Below are 24,732 nucleotides of genomic sequence, written 5' to 3' on the forward strand. Positions count from 1 at the left end.
TTAACACATTTTAAAAACAAAAATCTAAATTTTTTCTTAAAGATTGTCTTAACTTTAAGATAAGCAAACCCATGTCTTAAAATAAGTAGCTCTTGGGAGGTATGCAGAACAAATACACATTACATGTTTTGGAGAGTTTAATAAAGAAATGCAAATATATATTTTACTATTTTTACATTTTGTATATTATTGTGAATCTTATGATTTCCCAAATGCAGTTGTTTTTCATTATGGGTATTTTGGTATTTCATAACCAGTTAATATAGCTCTAATTCATGCTATAACTAACAATGCAATTATTTGAAGGATTATTTATGATATCCTTGATATCAGTTAAGGAAAATATGTATGCAATGTATATTACATATTGATATCGCAACTTTTTTTGTACAATGGAGGCCCTGTGGTTGACCTTACAAGCGGCAAGGAAGACAAACGTGAGAGTGAGAGTCAGCATCACTTCTGTGATTTAAAAAAATGCCGCAAAATTAACTCGTCTTTTAGTCAGTGATGGACAGGTCACTGGCGCATCACAATTTACGTATTACATTTGTTTTGCTTTTACAGACAGTTAAATAAAAGAAAATGCATAATAATAATAATAATAATAATAATAATAATAATAATAATAATAATATTACTGTTATTTATTTGTGTAGGGTAGTCAGTGAAAGTCACCGAGTGATAAACACTCACGGCAAACGATGGTCTGTGCGAGGAGGAGGGACGAACTTCTTAAACTCTAATAATACAGCCTAAGCATCCACTATCATTATACATGCAAATTTAAAAGTGTTTCAGTCATTAGGGAATGTTTTTACTCATAAGAAGACCATGGTCTATTCGCCGCACTCCAGTATAGTCACAGGGCCTATCTCCGTTTACGGAAGCTGTAGTCCTAAGGACAGATCAGCGAGCAGATTCCCCAGGTAGAAGCACAATTTTCGTCAGTTAAAAAATATACCACCATGCTGGTGCTGAGAGTTGGGCTACGATCATTTTTTTTTATAGTTCTAGTCGATTGCTCTCGTCTAAGACGAGTTGTAAGAACGAGAGAGTCACACTAGCCTCCATATTTAGTTAAAAAGCCTGCCTTACAATTATTGAAATAGTCATTGTATTCTTTTATTTCTGTCTAGATTTGCGCTATTGTATAAGGATCAGAATAAATTGCTCAGCTGAAACTAACAGAAGGCTGCCTTCATGTCAATATTTATGCGTGGTTTGTTTATTTATTAGTAATACACTATAATACGTATACAGGTATAAATAAATAAATACATTAATTACAATGTAAGGCGTGTTTAGTAAAATCACAAAACATGTATTTTAAATTCAGTTTGCCTTAGGTCTATATTAATCATTTTTCTTAAGACAGAAGTTCTTAAGAAATCTAAGAAGATTGTAAGCAAAATTTGAAGAATTGAACTTAAAAACAATCTTAGGACGATCTAAACTATTTTCTTACGAACTTTAGTAAGTTTTGTCCTAAAAATAATTTCAATAATACAACCCTATTGCCCTGTCCCAGAATAAAAACTTAGCGGAATCAAAAATTTGATACAGTCACTCCAGTAAACAATTTCCATCACTGCATTCATCTCACATGTATCTGAAACTAATGACATTGTGTTAAACGTGTATTAGATTTTGTGTTGTTGCTTCTGGTTGTTTGAGTCCTGTAGGTAAAAAAAAAAAAAAAGTTTCTTTTTTATTTTTTAGACAAAGTCCCTTCCAATTCTTTTTTTCTTTTCTTATTTTTTATCTATATATATATATATATATATATATATATATATATATATATATATATATATATATATATATATATATATATATATATACTATTGATTGGCTGAGGGCATAATTTAACCTGTTTTACACCAACACAATGGTCTATCAAATAATAATAACAGTATACATTTTAATACGAGTCTTAATTTAGATAATGTTTTACTTGTTTGCTTGTTTTTACTTGTCATTACTACAGCTCTATATTATGTGATTTATGGTTATGATTAATTAATTAATTTATTTTCATTTTTAGAATCAGCCCCAGTGGTAACAGAGGTGAATTTCATTCATTTCATTACATCCCTGATAACCACTTTTCCACCACAACACTCAAGTTAGAATTAAGAGAAACACAATCAGTAGGAACTAATTTTCTAATTACTCCATATTAAAAAGACTCATTAGCGGGTTGTGAGGGTCAGGGTCCAGCCCATACAAGCAGGTCCCGTTGCCAGTGTAGCTCCGTGGTGTGGAATGGGACTTTGTCCCTTTAAACATTGCCTTTATTATTATTTTTGTTCTTTTTTTTAAATTATAAATGGGATGGAGGGGTGCTGGTGGATGTTGTTGTTGAAAAACTCTGAAAATTGAAAGCCCTCCATTTGAGAAATGAATTTATTTAAGTCACTGTATTTTTTTCCCATTAGTAAGTGTTTAGTTCAGCGTTTTAAATAATTGCGTTACCAGGAATGATATTTAAAATACATTTGGGAGTCAATGAGGCGGGAAAGTGCCTACATGTTTTGCTGATGACACCCGGGCCATTTGGAAGACATCAAAGTAGAGAGGAGGTAGCCCAGATGCATATTATAAACTCATTATAGATATCATTTAAAAGGCCGCACTTCAGCAGCAAATACAATATTCCCCGTCTCTCTCTGGTAATGTGTGTTTGCAAAGTCGAAACTCTTTGATGCCTTCAGTTAATGTGACATCTAGTACAAAATCAAGCACCCCCAACCTCCTCCCTATTTATTTTTCCATATAACTTTAAAATCGAATGAATTGCACTGATTTCCATATCAGCATGGTCGTTAAGAAAGAGAAGGGACACTATTAAGTGTATATGCTTTCGGGTGGAAAGTGATGAGAAGCATGGTATGTAATACAAAAATACAAAAAATAAGTTTGAACTGTCTTCAGAGACTGAATTTATAGCCACAGCTTTAAAGAAAGGGAGTAGATTTTATCTAACAGTACTTAAGGAGTAAGTAGCGGGATTCTGGAAAATTTAGCGATAAATGTCCCTACGTGTTGCTACAACTGTTTAAATAATGCACCTATATTTTTTCTTTTAACATCTTGACAGGTTTTTTACATGTATAACTTTAAAGTCTGTTTCAAAGCTCTTTTCAAAATGTCCACTCTAGTGCACTGATAATGACAATTAAAATAAAAATTCAGGTACATTATTTAAACAGTTGTAGCAACACATGGGGATGTATAACACTATATTTTTTGGAACCCCACTATTTACTGTTTAAATGTAACACAAAACTAAACTTACTCGATAATACCTTTTGAAAGTTTGAAACTTCCTCAAAACACAACTAACCACTCCATATTTAGGGGTCCTAGGAAGTGGCTAGACTACTCAGAAGACTACACTGACAGACAAGCACAATTTTTTTGATTAATGAAAAATAATTTTGGTTTACACATTAGCTGTTACAGCACTCTTCACATAGAATGAACCTATACATTAGTAGACCCTTTCACCATGCTAACCATGGATACTTTTAAGTCCCTTCAATAGAAAACTTACACACACCCTAATACCAGCCTAACATTTAACTGTATCCAAATGTATGTCTATACACAGAATATAATATTACATTTTATTTATAATTATATTATAATTATTATTTTTATTTCTCCTTCTCGAAGAAAATAATCTCCTTTTTGACTTGAGCTAGGCAAATGGTGCCTGATTTTATTCCCAACATATTTTTGTCCAACGAACAACAGATGTCGCTACTGTCATATTCTATTAATGTTTTTGTTTGTACAATACCTTCCTTTCCTTCCAATGCCAACTTTACCCAGTCATATGCCTTTATTGATAGCACATGGGTATATCATGGATCTGTTCTTCAGTGCCTCAGCTTTCCCCATGTGATGCACATTTTAGTCTGTCATGGCAACTATCCTCTCAGCACACACATCGGTGTCCATTATCCATTACCTTTATATGTTTCTTATTTGAGGCAGTGTAGAATACCCTCCTGTTTAATTAACCTTAAACCTTAAAGTTAAAGCTGCAGTATCCTTATAGTAGCTCTTTATCAAGCATTTAAGGTGGCAAAACATAATGTTAATCATTTATGAAAACAGTCTTAAAGCTTCACAAGTAAACAAGTAAAATGTACATTTTGTATTGTGACCCGAGAGAGTCAATGTTATTAATAGTCCTTTTATCTGATTCCTTTTTGAACAAGAAAGCACTTGTTAATGTCGTTATCCTTTTGTGTCGGCTATCCATCCTTGTTGAAGATGTTAGGTGAAAACAGTATTTACCACTGTCTCGTTTGTAATGTTTGTCCTTTTCTTGTGATTGTCTGATGATGCTGCAACAATCCCAATGATTTTAGGCAGGTCCAGAGAATCCCTCTGTCACTGGTTACCTAAAATAAAACAAAACCAAAAAAAAACCAGCAGTATCTGAATTTCTTTTTATCATTTAATGTACCATGTTTTTTTTAGAAACTGTAGGTCATTGTGGTATTGCAGTTTCTTTTTCCTTTTTCCCTCGGGAACACGATGTTGATATGTAGACACTTATTTATGGGATTTGTATGTGTTTTTCTACAGTTTTAGAAAAGGGAAACAATACAAAGTCTACAAAATCAATAAAATTGTCCCTGCAATAGAAAACTTACATACCCTAATACCAGCCTAACATTGGACTCCTTCCTAATGCATATCTATACACATAATACAATAGTAAATGTTTATTTTGTTCCTTACACTGTTGAATAGAACACTACACAATACCAAGGAATCAACTGACTAGTTCACGAGGCATGAGCTGGGGGGTAGAGATAGGGCAGAAGAAGCAGAAGGGAGCGGTAAGTAGGACAGAGTGCCGGCTAGAATAGACCGGACCTATGATAGAAGAGCAGGCGAGGCCCACTCTAGTAGCAGACCAGCCAAGCTGGACATGGAAGCTAGCATAGAAGATGGTCACTGACTGAAGGCGGCGATGTCGACACGAGCCCAGGGGCGAAGGACCCAGCAACCGAAGACAGGAAACAGAAAGTGGTCACTGAATGAGGGCGGCGATGCCGACACGAGCCCAGGGGCAAAGGACCCAGCAACCGAAGACAGGATACAGAAAGTGGTCATTGACTGAGGGCGGCAATGCCAACACGAGCCCAGGGCCGAAGGACCTAGCAACTGAAAACATACATGAGGGTTATGACTCGCGGAGCCGCCCCTCAGGAAGACGGTGCCAGAAGACTGGGATACTAAAGGAGATAGAGAGGGAGAGGTACCCAGCGTCTGAGACTTCTGTAAAGGGGCGCTCGTTAGACCCCCAATTGGCCGAGACTTCACACTGCCTGGGACCTGAGATAAGAACAAGGCATAAAGGTTAGTATGGAACAGAGTGTGGCCGGGGTCCGCTCTGACTCACATGGTGAGAACCCCCCTGAAGGTCAAGGGAGGCTGAAGCCTGCCCTGAGGTCGGGGAAGTGATGATCACTTGCCCCCCAAAAGGATGGACCCCCGGCTCCTCACCAAATCTCCAAAAGAGAGCACATGCCAGCGCATAATATAAACAAAAGACTAGAAGGACAAACGGGACAAACAGGAGGATGGTTAGTAAATTTAGTAGGATATGACTGTGTATACCTGCTGCTCAGTGGAGAGGAAAAAAACCCTTGAAGCTAATTAGGGGAAAACCTCTAGTGGCTCTGGCAGACAGGTAGCGCCCACTTCAGGCATACTAGCAATTTTGGAATGGGCTGCAACTATGTCGGAGGGAGATGAATGAACATAAGAATCCACTGCCGAAGAGGACCAACGCCCCATGGTCTTGATCAGGCTTTGATTGATGCTGGCCCTTGCAGCGGAGGTGGCTGCACCGATACGGAATGAATGGGGTGAATAAAGCTGAGGAGGGAGGCCTGTCCTGGAGAGGAGGGTGGAGAGGTGGGTTGAGAACCAGAGACAAGTGACGATAGATCGGGAAGAATCGATGAATAGAGGGCCCGGGGGGGGGGGGGCAGTGGTTTGTAAAATCGCAGCAGCAGCAGCAGCAAGCCAGAAAATTGCAGTACTGAGACATGGAGCTCGCAGTGCAGATAAAGCTGCCTGGTCACCATGGTTACTTACCACTCCCCGCAGTCACGCAATGAGGGTGTTGCCGTGGTAGCCACGGACTGAGAGGCGCTGGTGGAAAAGTTGCAAAACAACAGTGTTGTTTGATCTTGTTGTAACCAGTCGAAAGCACAAGCCGCCACACGCCGAAACGGGGCACGAAACATAATGGACAGGTCCCTAAAACGTTGAACGTAGCCAATAGAAATCCAGGGCAGGATCCCATGAAGGAACGGTAATTAGTGTTGGCTCTGGGAGCGGAGGAGGGGCGCTTGATTGCAAGCAAAGAGTAAAGGAATGTTCAGCTTTATGGTGGATTAAATAGAGGAGCTATGGCAAGGCAAACGCTGACGACGGGAATGTCGATGTCTTGTTGAAGGAGCTTTAGAGATTTTAGTGGAGGAACATTATTTCATGGGCTTCATTTACGAAAGGGCACTAAATCTGGAGTTAGCGCACACGTAAAGTAGTGAGCCTAACGTGCATGATAAATCTAAAAAAGAGACAGTATTTGGCTAATTTACATACCATATACCATATTATATACTCTGACTTGTTTTTTTACTGTTTGAGCTTTACATTGAAAGTAAAATAATCTTATTTCCTTCTGTTTTCTAGGAAAGCTGCTTCTAGTTATGTGTTTTGTGTAAAGTAGTATATTGGCCTACATACGATTTATATAGACATGTTCACGTACATTACAATGTATGTATATGTATATATTGTTTATGATACTGCCCACCAAGTGAACAGTCTTAACTTAAGTGGCACTTGCTGCCAAATTTTTCAGTTCAAACAAATGTTCATTTATTTTGCATTAGTGAATAAAACTAACAAATCTGTTGAATTGATTCACTAAACTGAATGAATCAAACAAATCGAGTTAGTAAAAAGAATCAAACGGCACATAACTAGTTTTCAGGCCAGAAAAATAGTGTGCCTATCAGTGGTTAAAGCCTAGTGTCCAAACAAATTAATTATTGCTCACTTTAATGTGAACAATACAATTATCACCCTTTAGTAAATATAGTGTGAATGAAGCTCATCTCATTATTCAGAGTGGTATGCCTCATTTAAATACATTATCATCCAAGAGTAATGTGGTAATTATTATTCATGAGAGGTTAAGCTTTCTTTTGATACCACATACATTATATACCAGAAAACCAAAAAGTATTGGGATCTGGCACCTGAACTATGTTAAAGGAGTGCAAACCACTGTTTTAAAAGAGTTGACAATCACGCTCTGTATTCCCTGTGGTTGTTGTCCTAAAGTGAATTGTCCTGTATCTAGTGTATTTTTCCATGACAATGTGGAAAGACCAAGTTGCTTAATATTCATCCTGTATTTTTTTTAATTCTTTTATGCTGCAGCTATGTTAAGTGTTGAGCACATCCCTGGAAAGCTTTATAGAAAAAAAAAGGCTTTTTCCCTACAACTATTATTTGAGATTGGGCGATACACAGTTCTGAGGCTTTTTAGCTTGTGAAATGTTCTGAGCCCATTTAAAAACAGTGGCAGTGTTTAATGTTTTTGCTTTTTGTGTAGTCAAGGCACAGAAGGCCCTCGAGCAAAGTTGGCTGTGAGACAGCATTAATGCCAGCATTGCCAGTATAAGATCTTGTGGAGACAGTCAGTTCAAGTTTGCTGGTACTGTCTTCTGCCTAAAGCAAGCAAAAGTCAGTCACTGCAGAGTAGGAGGTGAAGCCAGGGCAGCTAATAAAAAGTGTCAGTGGGAAGCAGTTATACCAATGAAATAATTAAACAGGTTACAGCTGATACTACAAATCTTAAGGATTGGTTAAAGAAACTAGACATTTTTAATATAGACAGCTTAATTTAAAAACATTTTAGACAATGGAATAGATTTCATTTAAACAGTATAAATGTGGGAGTAAAACTTCTTAGGGGTTGGGAATAAGTCTGTTCAGTTTAGTGTGGTGGACTACTTACTCACAGTGGTGGAGTTCAGTCTCCAGTTCTTTAACGCTTCCTCATGAAATGCTAATGTTTTCCTTGGGTCTATGTTTTCCCCAAAGGCACTGGGTCCCCAGCACATAAAGCCCTGTCCAGCCACAGTCGCTGCCCGGTCCACTGAGGAACACAGAAAGCACAGGCAGCGCGAGCATGAGCAGGAGTACCAGATGGCGCTGGTCAGTGTCAAGGATAAGCTGCGAGAGGTGGAGGGGCCAGACATGAGGGAGACCATGAAGGACCAGATCCGCCAATGGTTCATTGAATGTCAGTAAGTACACCTCTGGAAAAGGGAGGGGAGTTTAAGAATCAAATCTGGAGAAAATCAGAACTTGTGAGCCAAACATAAATCCTTCATTCATAATCTAGAGTAAATTATATTAGAATTACACCATGCTGCCATTTTTTGTAAAACTTTATTTTTTTTTTTTCCCCCTAGTGATCTCACTGGAACTTTTCCTGAATATCCAGATGAAGAGGATGGGGGATCAGCTGTGATTTTTGCTGAGAAAACACCCAAGCAAGTTGGTTTAAATATTTTTTTTTTTTTTTTAAATACCACATTATTGCACTGCTGTTATATTTACATAGCATGTGGGTCAAGATGGCAAGCCTTTCAGATTGGCGCACATTGCAATATTAAAATCTGCAGCAATGTAATGAATATAGAACAGAATTTATTAAAGGTTTTGTAGTATAGCGTAGTAAATGCATTGTGAAAACACGAATGAAGCTTTTTATGTATTCACATAACGTCCCCCAGATTAAATTGCAGTGTAAAGACACTAAAATCCCTTTACATAGTATCATTTCCAGATGTTGTAGAGGGCAGAATCTATGTGAATTAGGCAGTAGAGAACCTTGTGTAAGGATGCATTTTGTAGATATTGTTTTGGATTAGTATGTAAAACTTTTTTTTTCTTTCTTTTTTTCAGTTACAGGAAGAACTGGCTGCACAAGAAGCTGAAAAAGAAAATGCACAAAAGAGCAAGGACAAGAAGAAAGAGAAAAAGAAGACAGACAAGGGAAAGAAAGGAAAGGAGAAGGGGAAAGGAGAGGAGGTGACAGATCTTTATTTTTTTATTTTCTTCTAAATGCCATATATTTTTATATCTGTGGATTCATGAGCTTTTCCACTGGGTATACTTTTACTGCAAACAATGCTATGTTAAATTGACCACTGTTTCTTTAAATACATCTTTCTTCTGTGGTTACCTTAGACATGTGAAGGAGAATGAGACAGATGGTAAAAGTTTAAGGAACATAATCTAGCACCAACCTCCTAGTTCCGTTTCAGTTGAATGCGTCTATACATAGAATTACCTAGAAACAGTGTGTACAGGAGTGAATGTTAGTTAGACGGTTGATTGCCAAGAATTATATTACATTTATATTTGTACCAGTCTTGGCAGTCACATTGCAGAAACACACTTTGGGGTAAAATTAAGAAAAATTGTCCCATGCAATATTTTGCTTTGGCAGTAAATATCTGGGGTACCATTGCACCTGTGAATGAATTGTTAATTAACTTAATTGACATATGTAAAGAGGGATACTAAAATATTTAGTAAGTAACGGGACTCACTAAGGTAAAAGGGTAAATAAATGTCTCACTCCCAGCCTTTCTGTTTTAAGGTTTGTGACAACAAAATTTTGATCACAAAAAAAAAAATCAGCCTATAATTAGAAGAAAAATACTGCTATTGCAATGTAATTAACAGCAATTACATTTTTTAAATAAAAAATAAAGTAGACACTTGCAAATGTGTATGTGCCTAACTGAATTTTATGTTGCCTATAGGAGGAGGAGCCTGGGTTGAAAATGGCTCCATCGGCCTTCCTACCTGAAGTAGCCAATAATCACAAAATATATAAAAGTAAAGAAGCTTTTTATTTACATTTTTTATCTCTCTCTCTCTCTCTGTCTATATATATATATATATATATATACACACACACACACACACATACACAGCTCTGGAAAAAATTAAGAGATCACTGCAAAATTATCAGTTTCTCTGGTTTTACTATTTATAGGTATGTGTTTGGGTAAAATTAACATTTTTGTTTTGTTCTATAAACTACTGACAACATTTCTCACAAATTGCAAATAAAAATATTGTCATTTAGAGCATTTATTTGCAGAAAATGACAACTGGTCAAAATAACAAAAAAGATGCAGTGTTGTCAGACCTCGAATAATGCAAAGAAAATAAGTTCATATTCATTTTTTAACAACACAATACTAATGTTTTAACTTAGGAAGAGTTCAGAAATCAATATTTGGTGAAATAACCCTGATTTTCAAGCACAGCTTTCATACGTCTTGGCTTGCTCTCCACCAGTCTTTCACATTGATGTTGATGCTGGAAAAAACAGTCCTCAGAGTTGGGGAACATTGTCAGAGCAGAAGGAAGCAAGTTTTCTTCCAGGACAACCTTGGAAGCCAAGTACAAGGTTGTCCTGGAAGAAAACTTGCTTCCTTCTGCTCTGACAATGTTCCCCAACTCTGAGGATTGGATTTTCCAGCAGGACAATGCTCCATGCCACACAGCCAGGTCAATCAAGGTGTGGATAGAGGACCACCAGATCAAGACCCTGTCATGGCCAGCCCAATCTCCAGACCTGAACCCCATTGAAAACCTCTGGAATGTGATCAAGAGGAAGATGTATGGTCACAAGCCATCAACAAAGCCGAGCTGCTTGAATTTTTGCGCCAGGAGTGGCATAAAGTCACCCAACATTAATGTGAAAGACTTTATGTAAAGTATATCAATCTGGCTCTTTTAGGGGGGGGGGGTTTGTTCACAAAAACTCCCATTCTAGTTTGTATAAAATGGAATCCTAGACGTTTATTCTGTAATATGTAAAAGATGCATCTGCCTGTTGCATTCTAGTTGCAGTCCAGAGGGACAAAACTATGGATCCGTTTGACAAGAAACATTATTATTATTGAGGGAATGACTCTATGGGTCTTTCTTAAGAACAGACTGTGGTACAAATTTCCATGCCTTGCAACTTTGTCACATTGAACCAGTGCAGTCCAGACTGTGGCCTTACAGCTTACTGCCAGTGTTATGGCAGATGTTTTGTATATTTATAGTACTCATTCTACACATCAGCTAATTCTGCTGCTGAATTATTATCGCTGCTTACCCTCAGCTGTTTGGCAGAACCGTGATGAATCCACCAACTTCAATCAGAAACACGTAGAAGAGCTGATCAAGGAAGAGAAACGAAAAGAGATTGAGAGTGAGATCAGAGTCCAGGTGAGGGCCCAGTACCTGTAAACATGGTAAACTAACTGAGGAAGGGCAGGGTTGTTTACAAGGTCTGAATGTGTTGCATTGGTTTTCCTGTGAGGTGGATGAGCTGATGAGGGAGGAACTGAAGAACCTGAGGCTGGCTGTGGACAGAGACGCTGGCACAAAGGGAAAGGGTGGCAAAAAGGTACAGTACACTTTGGTACAATTATTATCCCCTCAGCGACTGAAATAAAGTGGATGCAGACATCCATCAGTCTGTATGTTACACTTAAGAGTTGTGTATGTATCTGCAGAACCGCAAGTCTAACTGTGGTGAAACTTACTAAGAACCTTCTTTAGCACAAGTCATTGATACTACCGAGAATATTAGGATTAAAAAATCATTAAAAAAAAAAAAAAAAAAAAAAAAAAAAAAAGCTAAATGAACATAATTTAGATCTTTTATTTAACATTATGTAATCAAATAAACTACAAAATTATATTGCAAAAGTCAACCGGAAACCATAATAGTAGTACAGTATTTCAGGTTAGAGTTTCGGAATGTCGTATTTTTCACTTTTTGTCAGTTTTAATCGTTAAGTATATGGAAAAATACAAAGCATATGTAATTCATTATGTTAATGTAACATTATTCAGCAGGTTTCATTCAACTTTATGAAGCAAAATTAGTTAATTCTATAGGGTGGTGCAGGGTTATCGTAGCTGTAAGGTTGGAGCACTGGATTATATTACTAACAGACCCTTTACATACCATGTCATTACAGCTAAAAAAAATAACCACACCTTATGTTTATTTTTATATTTCTTTGCTCAATTTTTTGAGGTGCCATAATTAAAGAGCGAGAGAAAGGCTTGATATACAGTACTGTCATTCACACCAACTCTTTAGAACATGACCTTAGTCTGTAAGAAAACAAATCCTTTGTTGGTGCAGGCAGTATTGCACAATAGTTTCACATTGTTTCCTGTTGCTACCAGTCATAACGCTATTTTAATCTAGTCATGTATAAACGTTCAGTTAATATGGTCAAAAACTACTGCGTCTGTTTTATTTATCCAATGCAAAAGACGAAGAAAGGTAAAAAAAGTGGAAAGAAGAAAAAGAAGGAGAAGGACCTGACACCAGATAGGTGAGTCTGGCCTGTTTTATTTAAGTAATACTAATTGGTCCATTAGGTTGCTTGTGATGAAGCTTGTTGAAGCTCCTAGAATTTGTCCATACATTCTTCAGAAATATCCAGTGCCTTAAAAAAAGCAAAAATGGGTTAAATTAACCCCCAAACCTTAATGCATGGGAGTCTGACACTTAACAAGCTAAAACTGTTCATTTAGTTTCAGTGATTTTCTATTATAAAAGTAAATGTATATTCATTGCAATGTTAAAACAAATAAAGAACATTTTGTATGCACACAAAACATGTAGTTTGTGTCTCTTCTATCACAGGACTATACAATCTTTGTACCAAGAGCTGGTGGAGCAAGGGATATTGAAGCAGGCTGAGAAAGTGACGTTGGATGAGTACTTTGGTAAGCCTCACACCATCCTTATTTATTTTACCACCATAACACCAGTTCCCTTTCAAGTACGAAATATAACCATTGCTGTATGGGTGTTTATCTCTTAAAGACCCAGAAACCTGAATAAGGTATACCAAAGCTGCTCCACTAGCCTTAGGCGCAGTCTTGTCCCGCCCCTGAGGGCACAAAAGATCTTAGCGCCATTTTTCCTTTCAGGACTGACCTGAACGGAGAGCCTTGTTCAGCTAAGTACTTGTTGCTTCTATGTGCTATATATTTTTCATTTATTGTGGATCTACACAAATAAATTGAAATTTTGTGCACTACAGCCTGGTGCTTGTTATGTCCCACTGCGGCCTTGTGCCCCACATGAAGCCAGCTGCTAAAGTCGCTCCTTTTCAGGGATAACATACCGCTACCGAACCGGAGCTGAGGTACCACACCAGTACCGTCTCGGTGCCATTCCGATGCCATTCTTGTACCGACCCGATGCTAAAGTCACCGCTGCGGTACCGAACCGACCCAGGACAGTGCTGTCCCGGTTATTTTATTACTCCCTGAGAAAGGGCCCTGGGCCTCTTGCAGCAATTCCTTGACCTGCGGCTTCTGTCTCTGCACAGGATGGCCTTCCCACTCAGATCATCTGGATTTAATTTTTGAAATCCAGTCTTCCTGGGAAATCCAGCTGCTGCTGCTTCCCGGTCGATGGACATTCTATATAGGGTGCATGATGCGGAGAAGCTGGGACTGGCCCATTTTCCGCCGGTTAAAGCTTATGTTGCCTCCTTGGTCTAAGCACCTAATTTAGCTCCTATTTCTGCCTGCCCTAACAAGCAGTGCTGGGTCTGAGAGCTTATTCAGCCAGTGCGTTCGCCGCACGGCTAGGCAATTATAACAACAACCTAGTAGCCTACCAGTCGCATTTGCTGCGGTTCCTTTCTGGGAACCACAGGCCGTCACCACCAAATGACCACCTCCAGTCCGAAAACCAGTGGCAAGCTGGTGCCCTATGCCCCAGCAGCCGCAAAGACTAGCACAGCTGGCTGCGCCCACTGTCAGAGGTGATGTTCGGAACCGCCCTGTGGCTGCTCACCATGGAGGCTTTAATAGATCATAAGAACATAAGAAAGTTTACAAAAGAGAGGAGGCCATTCGGCCATTTTGCTCGTTTAGTCATTAGTAGCTTATTGTTCCCAGAATCTCATCAAGCAGCTTCTTGAAGGATCCCATGGTGTCCACTTCAACAACATTACTGGGGAGTTGGTTCCAGACTTCAGCAATTCTCTGTGTAAAAAAGTGCCTCCTATTTTCCGTTCTGAATGCCCCTTTATCAGATTTCCATTTGTGACCCCTGGTCCTTGTTTGTTTTTTCAGGTCAAAAAAGTTTGGGTAGACATTGTTGATGCCTTTTAGAATTTTGAAAGCTTGAATCAGATCACCGTGTAGTCTTCTTTGTTCAAGACTGAACAAATTCAATTCTTTTAGCCTGTCTGCATATGACATGCCTTTTAAACTTAGAATAATTCTGGTCACTCTTCTTTGCACTCTTTGTAGAGCAGCAATATCCTTTTTGTAGTGAGGTGACCAGAACTAGATGCGGTCTTACTAATGCATTGTAAAGTTTTAACATTACTTCTCTATTTGAGTTCAACACTTTTCACTATATATCCTATATAATGGGTTATGCCATCCTGCGCAGAGACAGAAGCCACAGGCCAAGGAATTTGCTGCAACAGGCCCAGTGCCCCTTCTCAGGGAGCCATCTGGGCTACTGGTGTCAGTGCACCAGAGCCATCTGGGTGCTTACTACTGTTCAGAACAGCTACTCCCTGTTGGGTCTCCTGCACATTAGCCCTCTGCAGGCCTGGTTCAACAGCAGGGTTTTTAAGCAGAATTTTTGCAGGAGGTTCGAGGGAGACTTGTTCTTGTCCGCCCAGACAACAAAACCATGGTAGCTTACATCAACCACCAGGGCGGCCTCAGGTCATCCAGTCTCCATCGTGTGGCCCGCTAGCTTTGCAATGGGCACACGAGTACCTCCTCTCACTGCGGACAAACTGGGTGGAGGACCTCCTCTCTAGGAGAGTCCCCAGTAGCTCAGACCCTCATCTAGAGAGGGTCAGGAAAGCACAGATATTGTAGATCCCTTTGCCTCCCAGGAATCAACGTGTCCCCTCTGGTTCTCCATAACAGGAGACGGGGACCCGCTGGTGATAGATTCCTTGGCATACCAGTAGCCAAGGCAACTGTTATATGCCTTTCAACCGCTCACCTTGCTCCCGCTGAGTCTATGGTTACATTTTGTACTTGAAAGGGAACATCAGTTTATTGTTATAGCCCTGGTTCCCTGACAGTGAGATCTGTGATCACGTGGAGCAGCATTGGTATATCTTATTCGGGTGTCCGGGTCTTTAGGAAGTAAATGCCTTTTCAGTAATGGTTCTATTTCTATTTCAGGGAACCAGGGTTATGATAAAAACGTAACGTTACCCATAGTACTCTCACCTCCCTCAGTCCATATGCAATTAACTTGTAGCCAACAAAATACTTTCAGAAATCTTATCTGTTGTGTACTTCCATTCTATAGGTGTCAAACATGCATTTTTTAAAGAAATGTGAGATCGCAAACACGTATTTTCATTTTAAAACATGACGTCTGTTTGCTCCAGAAAGTCCGTTACACTTGTAACGGATTTCACCATTTCACCATTTCACCATTTCACTTCAGCAGGGTCTTCAGGGCAAGTATCTTACTGGCTTTTTTATATTTATAAATCTTTAAAATATTTGTGAATAAGGCAAAGTATTTTCATAATGTGCACCTCTTTTGCAACCCAGGGAGTTCCTTTTTTTAATATAGTTATTAGGTAAATTTGTGTTGAGGTGGAGAACCTGCACATACTGTACTCTCACAATAAAATGTTCCATAAGGTGAAAGCACTGTATTAGAAATGGCAAACATATACTGGAGACCATTTTGGTTATTTGTCTAGTAATGAAGGATAATGTGATACTGAGAGTGATGCATTAAACAGTGATGGTTTCTGCATCAGTTTGTGCATCACTCTGATATATACTGGGTCATTATCACTATCATTAGCTCCAATACGGATAGTCATCATAACTAATATACGAGATGTACATGTCTTGTGTGAGAAGGTGGTTTTCTATCATTGTAAGCTAATGAATTCTTCTAATTTCAATGCAAAGACTGGGCTTAGCATACCTTTTTTTGTGGCATATCTGCATTACGGCTAGAAATAGATAAAAAAAATAAAAATAAATGCTGTCAATTCTTTGTACCTGTACTGTTTTATACTGTAGCCAATGCCCTTGGTTTTAGTTTCAGTTTCAAAACAGTTTTGTTGCACTCAGGACAACACATTTAATTTGAAAAGCACATCATGATGTAATGATGTATCTTAGAAAAATAGTAGAAGTTGAAAAAAAATACAGCTGGAAATGTAAAACATACTCAAGTGAAAAGGTATATATATATTCAGTTTCTATGCCTATGGGAAAGGAAAACAGAAGGGAACATAACAGTTTCTTAGCTGGATGTGGCCAGATTAAATCGACAGCACGACAGAAAGTGGATACACACCAGAGTATATTTAATCAGGTCTTTTTTTTTTTTTTTTTTTTTTTTTTTTTGTAGTCCTTACAGTTCTATAATTAAAATAATTGATATCATTGTGAGAAGAAAATTCTAATCGATTCAGAATTAAACAGTGAGAGAAAGTAGCATGTAACAGTTTGCATGAACACGTTTGTTTTACTGTTAAGAAACAAGCCTGCGGTAATCTGTTTATTTAGATAAGTGCGTGCAGTTTTGTGTAAAGTGAAACTTTGCAATTTTTTTTCAAAATATCACGTTTTTTGATGTGTATTTCTGTCCTCTACTTCCTTTAAAGCTGTAATTAGCATTGTTAAACCATCTCTATTTCTTAAGTACATCATGGATGTCTGACAGTGTTTACAGAGTATTGATTGTAAATTAAATTGGTTAGCAATAGAGATATAAATCAATCCTGTTTGTGTTTTTGTATTACTTGAAAAAGACGATCACATATGAAAGTAAAAGTAAAATACATGCGCATATTGTAGCATTCATCGGAAGACGCTGGAAAAAGAATGCAGTATTTATTTCTGTGTGTTTCTCCTTACTGTTGTAGTGTTAGAAATATCACTCTTTCAATACAAACTTTGAGTTCAAATATTTTAAGTGTGTAACACTTAATTTGCTGGAGTAAAAAGAAAGGCTCATTAAGTCAATCTGGCTGTTAGTCGATTTTTTTAAGTCAGCACAAATGTCATTTTTAAGGCACATCGTTTGGGTAGGAATATACATCAGTACATGTATTCCTGCAGATATGATTACAGTTTAAAGGAAGAGCATTCCCACTATGGACAGTTTTAAATACAACTTCTTACAGATCCTCTCTGACCAGCAGCAGAACAGCAATAAAAAATAAAAACATGCACTGTTCTTGCTGAGTACTTTTAAACCTTTGTTTTGTTTGCTCAGCCAGGTGGTTGAGAAAAATTATACCAGGGTTTAATTGCTTTATTTGGAAGGATATACAGATTTGTGATTTTACCCTTTACCCTTACCCTTTATGTCGTACCTCAGCTGTAGTAATAGAAGCTCAGGATAAGTCAGATGCTTTACATTGACCTCTTTATAGAATGTTACTAGCAGTAAGAGCAACATACAAAATTAAGGGTTTTTATACACAGGTCTGTTGGTCTAACATTAGTGTAGTGGCCCCCTCTTTTTTATCCGTGACGGCACCTCTGCACGGATTACAATTCAGTAAACACATAACTTAGTCAACTTTTAAAAAGAGCAATTTAAAGTGACAATTCTTTAATACTGAGTTACAAAATCTTTGTAGTGATTTAGAAATATAGAAATACAGAAAGACACTTTGTGGAGTGGGAAAGTGCATCTAGAGAAATAAATACATTACATTTTCTCCCCTTTTTTCAGGTGATTACAGCTATCTGGGGACAACCCTGCGTCAGACTGATATTGAGCCCATGCCATCGCTGTCTGATGTGCGACAAGTCATTTCTTTGTATGCAATCCTACCTCTTGGTATGATGGTGCACTTTTAATTCTGTTAGTCAGAAATCTATTTAAAATTATATTACAATGGTGCCAGACCAAGAGTTCTGAATCTGTTCTACCTCGGACAGCTATGGACAAAAGTTTTGCATCACCTAGAATGTTAGGATTGAGAACATAATTTAGATCTTTTATTTAACATCATGTAATAAAAGAAACTAGAAAATGATATCTCAAATACTAACGGAAGCTATAATAATAGTATAGTATTTCATCTTACATACCAATTTGTAGTGCATATCTAATTCAGTATGTTGTCGTAACATTATTCAACAGGATTCATTCAACTTTATTAAGCAAAATGTGTTGTTTATATAGAGTGATGCAAAACCTTTGGCCATAGATGTAGATAACAATCTGTCAAGAAACTGTAAACAGTATTTTTCTTATAATACTTTCTGTGTAACATTAGCTGTTTGGATATTAAAGCAGGCTGCGGAGCATCATGTGGTCTCACTGAATGCTCTTTAGTCTGGGAAGTAAGTAACAGTGCATTAGAAGTCTATGGGCATACTCACATAACTGTGAGATGTTTGGCACCACCAATGTTGATGGTTTCTAAATGTGTTCTAACAGGTTCTTCAGTTGTCCATGAAAAAGCACCATTGGTGAAATCAATCCTGTTGGCAGGCCCAGCTGGTGTTGGTAAGAAAATGCTGGTAAACGCCATCTGTACTGAGACAGGTGCCAACCTCTTTGATCTCTCCCCACTGAACATCGTAGGCAAATACCCAGGGAAGAGTGGGCTACAGATGATGCTGCATCTTGTCTTCAAGGTAATCTCTGCCTTTCCAGTGTTGTTTTGTTGTATATTGATAGCCACAGTACCAACATCTAGAAATACTTGATAACATGGGGGAAACTTGGAAACCACACTGATTTGGTATTTGTTTACAATATTTTACTGGATGCTGGCATGCATACACCTGTAGGTGCTATCGTGTAGACAGTTAATATTCTTAAAACAATGACCATATCCTGTTGTAATGTGTAAACCTGTTTTCAGTATTGCTGTCTGAAAATGATAGCGGATTTACACGTTAAAAGAAGCCAGAAATAGACCACATTCCAGACTGTTCAAAGTTCATAAATCGTGTTTGTTCAACATGACTGAATGAATCAATACTGGGAATCGCTTCTTAGAAAGATGGTATTTATTAAGCATACACAATACGTTTGAAAATGACACAAAACAGTTACACATTTAATATCACATTAAAAGCATTACAAGAAATACTGACACTACAACAAAGGATCGCACAATACCTGAATAGATTATTTATTTATTTATTTAAAACATTTGGAATCGGCAAATTATTTTTCTGATTTTTTTCTCCGCAATTTCGTAAGCCCAATTACTGTTTATTTCAACCCGGCCCGCACAGACTCGGGAGGGACGAAGACTGACACAACCATCCTCCGAAACGTGTGCCGTCAGCTTCTTTTCCCTCTGCAGGCCCGCCATACAGTCCCCTCAGAGCTACAGCGTCGGAGGACCATGCAGCTCTGGGCAACTTACAGGCAGGCTCGCAGGCACCTGACCAGTCTGCAGGGATTGCTGGTGCGCGGTGAGCCGAGGACACCCTGGCCCACCTAAGCGCCCCCCTGGGGGAAAGGGGAAACTTTTAAAACATACAGAACTTTTGCAGAGTCATTCAGATTATTACGAATTTCTTGTTACCACAAGAAATTAGAAATTTAAAAATCTTTTTACCACAAGAAATTAGATTTCTTTAGACATGAAATATGTTGTGTTGCATCGCAAACAATTTAATTTTCATAGGGATTTAATACCTGGGTTATTCTGTGCTTGTTAGGCAGTTAGCATCTTGTACTCATAGTGATTTTAAATCTTGTTTTTTTTTAAGCTGGTTTTAAACTACTGGTCATTTTTTTTTTTCTTTCACCTTAGTGTAGGCTTTGTGCTAAACCCCCCTTCCCTTACTAGACCAGGTAATTCAGTAGCAGCGATGAGTTTGATTAGCCTTTGTTTTCTGAGTGCCTGATGTTTTCGAGGTGATAGATCTATCATTGTCACTAGGCAAAGCTAGACAATTAGGTTACATTTAATTCAATTTAATTATCTGTTAAAATATATAATAGCCACAACATTTGTAATGTATTTGTAATGACAAAGTCTATATGATATGCGCATCCCAAAAATTCTCATAAACAAAAAGAAACACCAAGCCGAGGTATGCTGACCCCAGAATAAATGTAGTGTAAGTGATTATAATAGCATATCCATTCAACTTGCTTTGGGATATTAATTCAGAGCTCTGAATAATAATTGGAAATACAGGAGAAAGGAGATTTGTTTCAAAAGGCCAGTCAGTTGTTAAGCACTGTATTATTAGTTTATAGCTGAACAAAACGACTGCTATGTTTGCTTCATAACTATTTCATAGTTATATTCTCACAACTGTATTTAACTATAAACTATGGACTCTATATTTCTATCACTATCAAGACTGGAAACTTGTTTGGTTTTGTGGGATACCAGCAGTGTACACACTTATAATAGCGAAGACTTAAAATATTCTGTTTCAGGTGGCCAGGCAGTTGCAGCCCTCTGTGGTATGGATCGGAGAGGCAGAGAAAATGTTTTATAAGAAAGTACCAAAAGACGAGAAAGAGGTAAGCAGTACAGTCTTCTAGTATTAGACAATTCAGAGTAAAAGTCTATTTTTTCCAGTGCAATTTTTTAAAGAAAAAGGCTTATATACTAATGCAACTACAGTATTGTCTAAAGTAATATTGTGCGAACCTTACTAGATAATAGCAGAATTGTTTTTTTTTTGCTTAATAAAAGCTGCTTGTATTATTATAACCAGGTTAGCAAAAAGGGAAGAAAGGTAAAAAGTTGTTTGTTATGTACCAAACATGTTACTTTTTTTTTTTTTTACTGCCACACTTTACAGTTTGTTTGTTTTTACACATAAAAGTTAGATCCAAAACGCCTGAAGAAGGATTTGCCCAAGATCCTAAAATCGATTAAAGGGGAAGACCGGGTGCTTATAGTGGGGACATCCAAGCAGCCCTTTAATGGAGACCTCAAGCCACTTTGTAAGACTTACAACAAAATTATTCTCATTCCAAGGCCGGACTATGCATCCAGATATGGTGAGCAAACACATTGCCTGTTATTATTTAATTTTATTTTGATAGGCACTTTTGTTCAGGTATTGTCAAACTGTGAATTTTAGGATTGAGACATTGTGGCAGGCTGGCGAGTGGATAGAGGCCCAGAGACAGACTGCAGTTCAAAAAAATGTACTTTTAATATAAATAGATACAAAAATAAAAAGCCACAAGGGCCAAAACAAAGGGATTGAAACACAAAAGGAAAGACAAAAAGCAAAATGTACAAAATGAAGGTTTCCAGGCTGGGCAGTGCCTTCACTGGATTTAGAAATTGAAAAATCACAACCAACAAAACACCAACCTGCTTCCTCAGCTCCCTCTTCCCAAATGAGAAGCAGAGGCCTCCTTTTATGTCAGGTGGCTGGGCGCTGACTGATCGTTAATTAACCTAATCAACTAATCAACCCCAGCCACCTGAACATAATAAACCCAGGCAGGTAGGGGAAATTAACCCCATCCCTGCCAATTTAAAAAGGGCAGAGCTTTGCTCTGCCACAGACCATATTAAAAAAAAAAAGCTATGAACATAATTTAGATTTTCATTTAACATCATGTAATCAAAGAAACCACTAAGATTATGTTGACTCAGAAATGTCTTCTTCTAGACAATGTGGGAAAGCTATAAAAAAGCCAACAAAATGCTTAGATATGTAGTGAAAGGTGCTGAATTTAAATCAAGGGAAGTAATGTTAAAACTTGCAATGCGTTAGTAAGACCTCATCTAGAATAATGTGTTCAGTTCTGGTCACCTTGCTACAGAAAGGATATTTCTGCTCTAGAAAGAGTGCAAAGAAGAGCGACCAGAATTATTCCGGGGTTCAAAGGCATGGCATATGCAGACACACTAATAGAATTTAATCTGTTCAGTCTGGAACAAAGACAACTAAGCTGTGATCTGATTAAAGCATTCAAAATTCTAAAAAGTATACAACGTGAGCCCAGGGGACTTTTTCCACCTGAAAAACAAAATGGAGGTGACAAATGGAGATTAGATAAAGGGGCATTCAGAACAGAAAATAGCAGGCACTTTTTTACGTTGTGGGAGTCTGGAACCAACTCCCAGTAATAGTTGCTGAAGCTGACACCCTTGGACCTTACAAGAAGCTGCTTGATGAGATTCTGGGATCAATAAGCAACTAACAACCAACCAGCAAGATGGGCTGAAAGGACTCCTCTCTTTTGTAACCTTTCTTGAGTTCTTATGCTCTTATGTAAAATGATGTCGCAAAAGTCTGCTGGAAGCCATAATAGTAGTACAGAATTTCATGTTAGATTTCAAAATTTAATTTGTCAGTTTACCGTTAAGTATAACTACAAAGCAGTGTGTAATTCAGTATGGTAACATAACATTATTCAGCAGGTTTCATTCGACAAAATGTGTTAATTGTAAAACATTCTAAACAAACTAGTGACACTATTATACTGTAACAGGCTGGTATATATGAATAATTCTATTCTGTATAGATTATTTTAATTCTTCTTAATTTTATTGTTCCAGTCATCTGGGAACAACTCATTCAGAAAAATGGCGGTGTGATCACCAGTGCTCTAAACCTGAGCTCCTTGGCTAAGATCTCAGACGGGTACACACAGGGTCAAATAATGAAAGTTGTCAAGGCAGTCCTGACTGAACGGAGGATCGATCAACTGGCCAAGAAGCCGATGACTGGAGCGGAGTATGTCGTCCACCTGGCCAAGATGGATCCTGTGTTTAAAGAGGAAGAGGAGGCCTTTAAGGTAAAATAGAGATTAGATTGTTTTATGTTTATTTAGCCATTAAGTGATAAAGTGATAAAATGATTATAACAGTATTGGAATAGGGCTGATTTAGACTGCTGTAAAATGCAGATTTAATTTGGGACTTGTGAGCAGCATGATGACCTTATGCACCAAATTCTGATGGGGTAAATTGTGTATGGGTTTTTTTTTTTAATTTAAATAAGCTATCATTTTGAGTGCCTTTAGAGCTTCTTTTTTTTTTTCTTTTTCTTTCCAGAGCTGGTATGCTAAAACCCCTCTTGGAAAGAAACGAGCTATGGCCGCCTTAGGCAAGGATGAAGAGGAAGTAGAGAAAGGAAAAGAGAAAGGCGGCATAAAGAAAAAATGAAAAGCATGATGCAAGAGATACAAAAATACAAATTTTCTTGCGAAGTATGTATATGATTTAAATGTATTTCAAAATAAAAATAAAAAATACTTAATGTTTCAGAAATACAGGTCTGTGATTCTTATATAATTCCCCAGGCCAATGTAATTGAGTGGCACTGAATTAATAAAATTAACTGGCAACCAGGCAACAAGATTTCAGTGGATATTTCCTCTTTAATTATTTGTTTATTCCTTACATGTCTGTTCTAAATACCTTTGCATACTCTAATGCTTCTAAACATACAGAGTGTAATTAAACCAAGCTGAACTGTGCATTTGGTATTTAATATTTTGCCTTCTCGGACCAGACTTGCAGGCTACTCAGACAGGTAGTTCAATAAATAATGTTTTGACCCAACACTAGATACCTACTGTGTCATGTGAGAGTGACTGTCTCCATGCCCATTGCCTCTTGTGTTCATGTGGGGAGTGTTTTCAGACAAGCTGTAACTGGAAATCAGCTTACATATGAGACTCAAATAGAGCAAGCCAAGGTAACACTGTGTAAAAAATTAATTAATTATTAATGTTTCAAATACTGTAATGCTGTATTAATTAACACCACTGAAACTAAATAATGTTTGCATTCTCCCTTTCCCACTGTATTGTATCAGTTATTTATTTTTTGGTCATTTTCTCCAGTCCCACATTTGAATAGAAACGATAATAAGCATAGCAGAGAATAATTGAGCACAATGAAGTGTGGAGAAACTGACTTTCCAGTTTGATTTGTAAAGCCATTTACACATATATAGGCTGTGGCTGCCTCCAAACAGGACAGAATAATACATTATGTGAAGCAACTTTACCAGACACAGTCAGTGTTAAACAGTTGTCATCAAGTTGTTGACATCTGTCAGCATTTTTCAAAGAATTATTGGCACCTAAAAATGTCAGGTGTTTGTAGGGTACAAAAGTTTTCTTTTTCTGTTTCTACTTCCTTGATGTCCTTTGAAGTTTCTGGGAACCTGAACTTTTTCCAGTGGTACCAGTTTACCAGCATGAATGCAGAGGGTAAAGTAAATGTGGATTTAGGAATTGTGTCAGTTCACTATGCCATCTTCACTGGTGAGCTTGACATACTCAAGCAGCTCTTCCCCAAGGGAACAACCATCACCTTCGTCACTGAGTCTCGCGGCAGGACCTGTGCTGGATCAGCAATAGGTCCAGTAGGAAGAGCCAGATTAACCTATCACAGGATCCTAGGCAAACATACACTTCTGAGCCCCTACCTTCTTATAGGAAGAACAACAAGTATAAAGATGTAATTTTATATAGTTTTTAAATTGTTATACACAGTTTGATCAGAAACGGTCAATTATGCCTAATTCTAGTTATTAATTATGCCGAAAGTTTCATACACTGCTCTGAGGGCCTCTGACTCAGGCTGAGGTCCTCTGACTCAGTCTTGCTTGTTATACCCAAGCAAAAGTGCA

At 37.8% G+C, this 24,732-nt stretch overlaps 1 protein-coding gene across 2 annotated transcripts in view; it reads left to right on the top strand.

Annotated features, from left to right (window-relative positions):
- The window catches only part of zgc:153738 (uncharacterized protein LOC558115 homolog), a 42,034-nt gene extending 18,762 nt beyond the window's left edge, over positions 1 to 23,272 (top strand). For both annotated transcript variants that reach the window (XM_041247447.1, XM_041247448.1), the window contains 14 exons: positions 8,155 to 8,360; positions 8,529 to 8,613; positions 9,025 to 9,150; positions 9,891 to 9,966; positions 11,252 to 11,358; positions 11,453 to 11,539; positions 12,424 to 12,485; positions 12,800 to 12,882; positions 17,867 to 17,974; positions 18,581 to 18,780; positions 20,555 to 20,641; positions 20,950 to 21,127; positions 22,647 to 22,885; positions 23,145 to 23,272. In XM_041247447.1, the coding sequence (XP_041103381.1) occupies positions 8,155 to 8,360; positions 8,529 to 8,613; positions 9,025 to 9,150; positions 9,891 to 9,966; positions 11,252 to 11,358; positions 11,453 to 11,539; positions 12,424 to 12,485; positions 12,800 to 12,882; positions 17,867 to 17,974; positions 18,581 to 18,780; positions 20,555 to 20,641; positions 20,950 to 21,127; positions 22,647 to 22,885; positions 23,145 to 23,255 (1,755 nt within the window). In that variant the 3' untranslated portion in view covers positions 23,256 to 23,272. The remainder of the gene's footprint in view (positions 1 to 8,154; positions 8,361 to 8,528; positions 8,614 to 9,024; positions 9,151 to 9,890; positions 9,967 to 11,251; positions 11,359 to 11,452; positions 11,540 to 12,423; positions 12,486 to 12,799; positions 12,883 to 17,866; positions 17,975 to 18,580; positions 18,781 to 20,554; positions 20,642 to 20,949; positions 21,128 to 22,646; positions 22,886 to 23,144) is intronic.
- The last annotated feature ends 1,460 nt before the right edge of the window (positions 23,273 to 24,732 follow it).

The sequence above is a fragment of the Polyodon spathula genome, chromosome 4 (assembly GCF_017654505.1).
Source record: "Polyodon spathula isolate WHYD16114869_AA chromosome 4, ASM1765450v1, whole genome shotgun sequence".
In the NCBI taxonomy this organism is placed as follows: Eukaryota; Metazoa; Chordata; class Actinopteri; order Acipenseriformes; family Polyodontidae; genus Polyodon; species Polyodon spathula.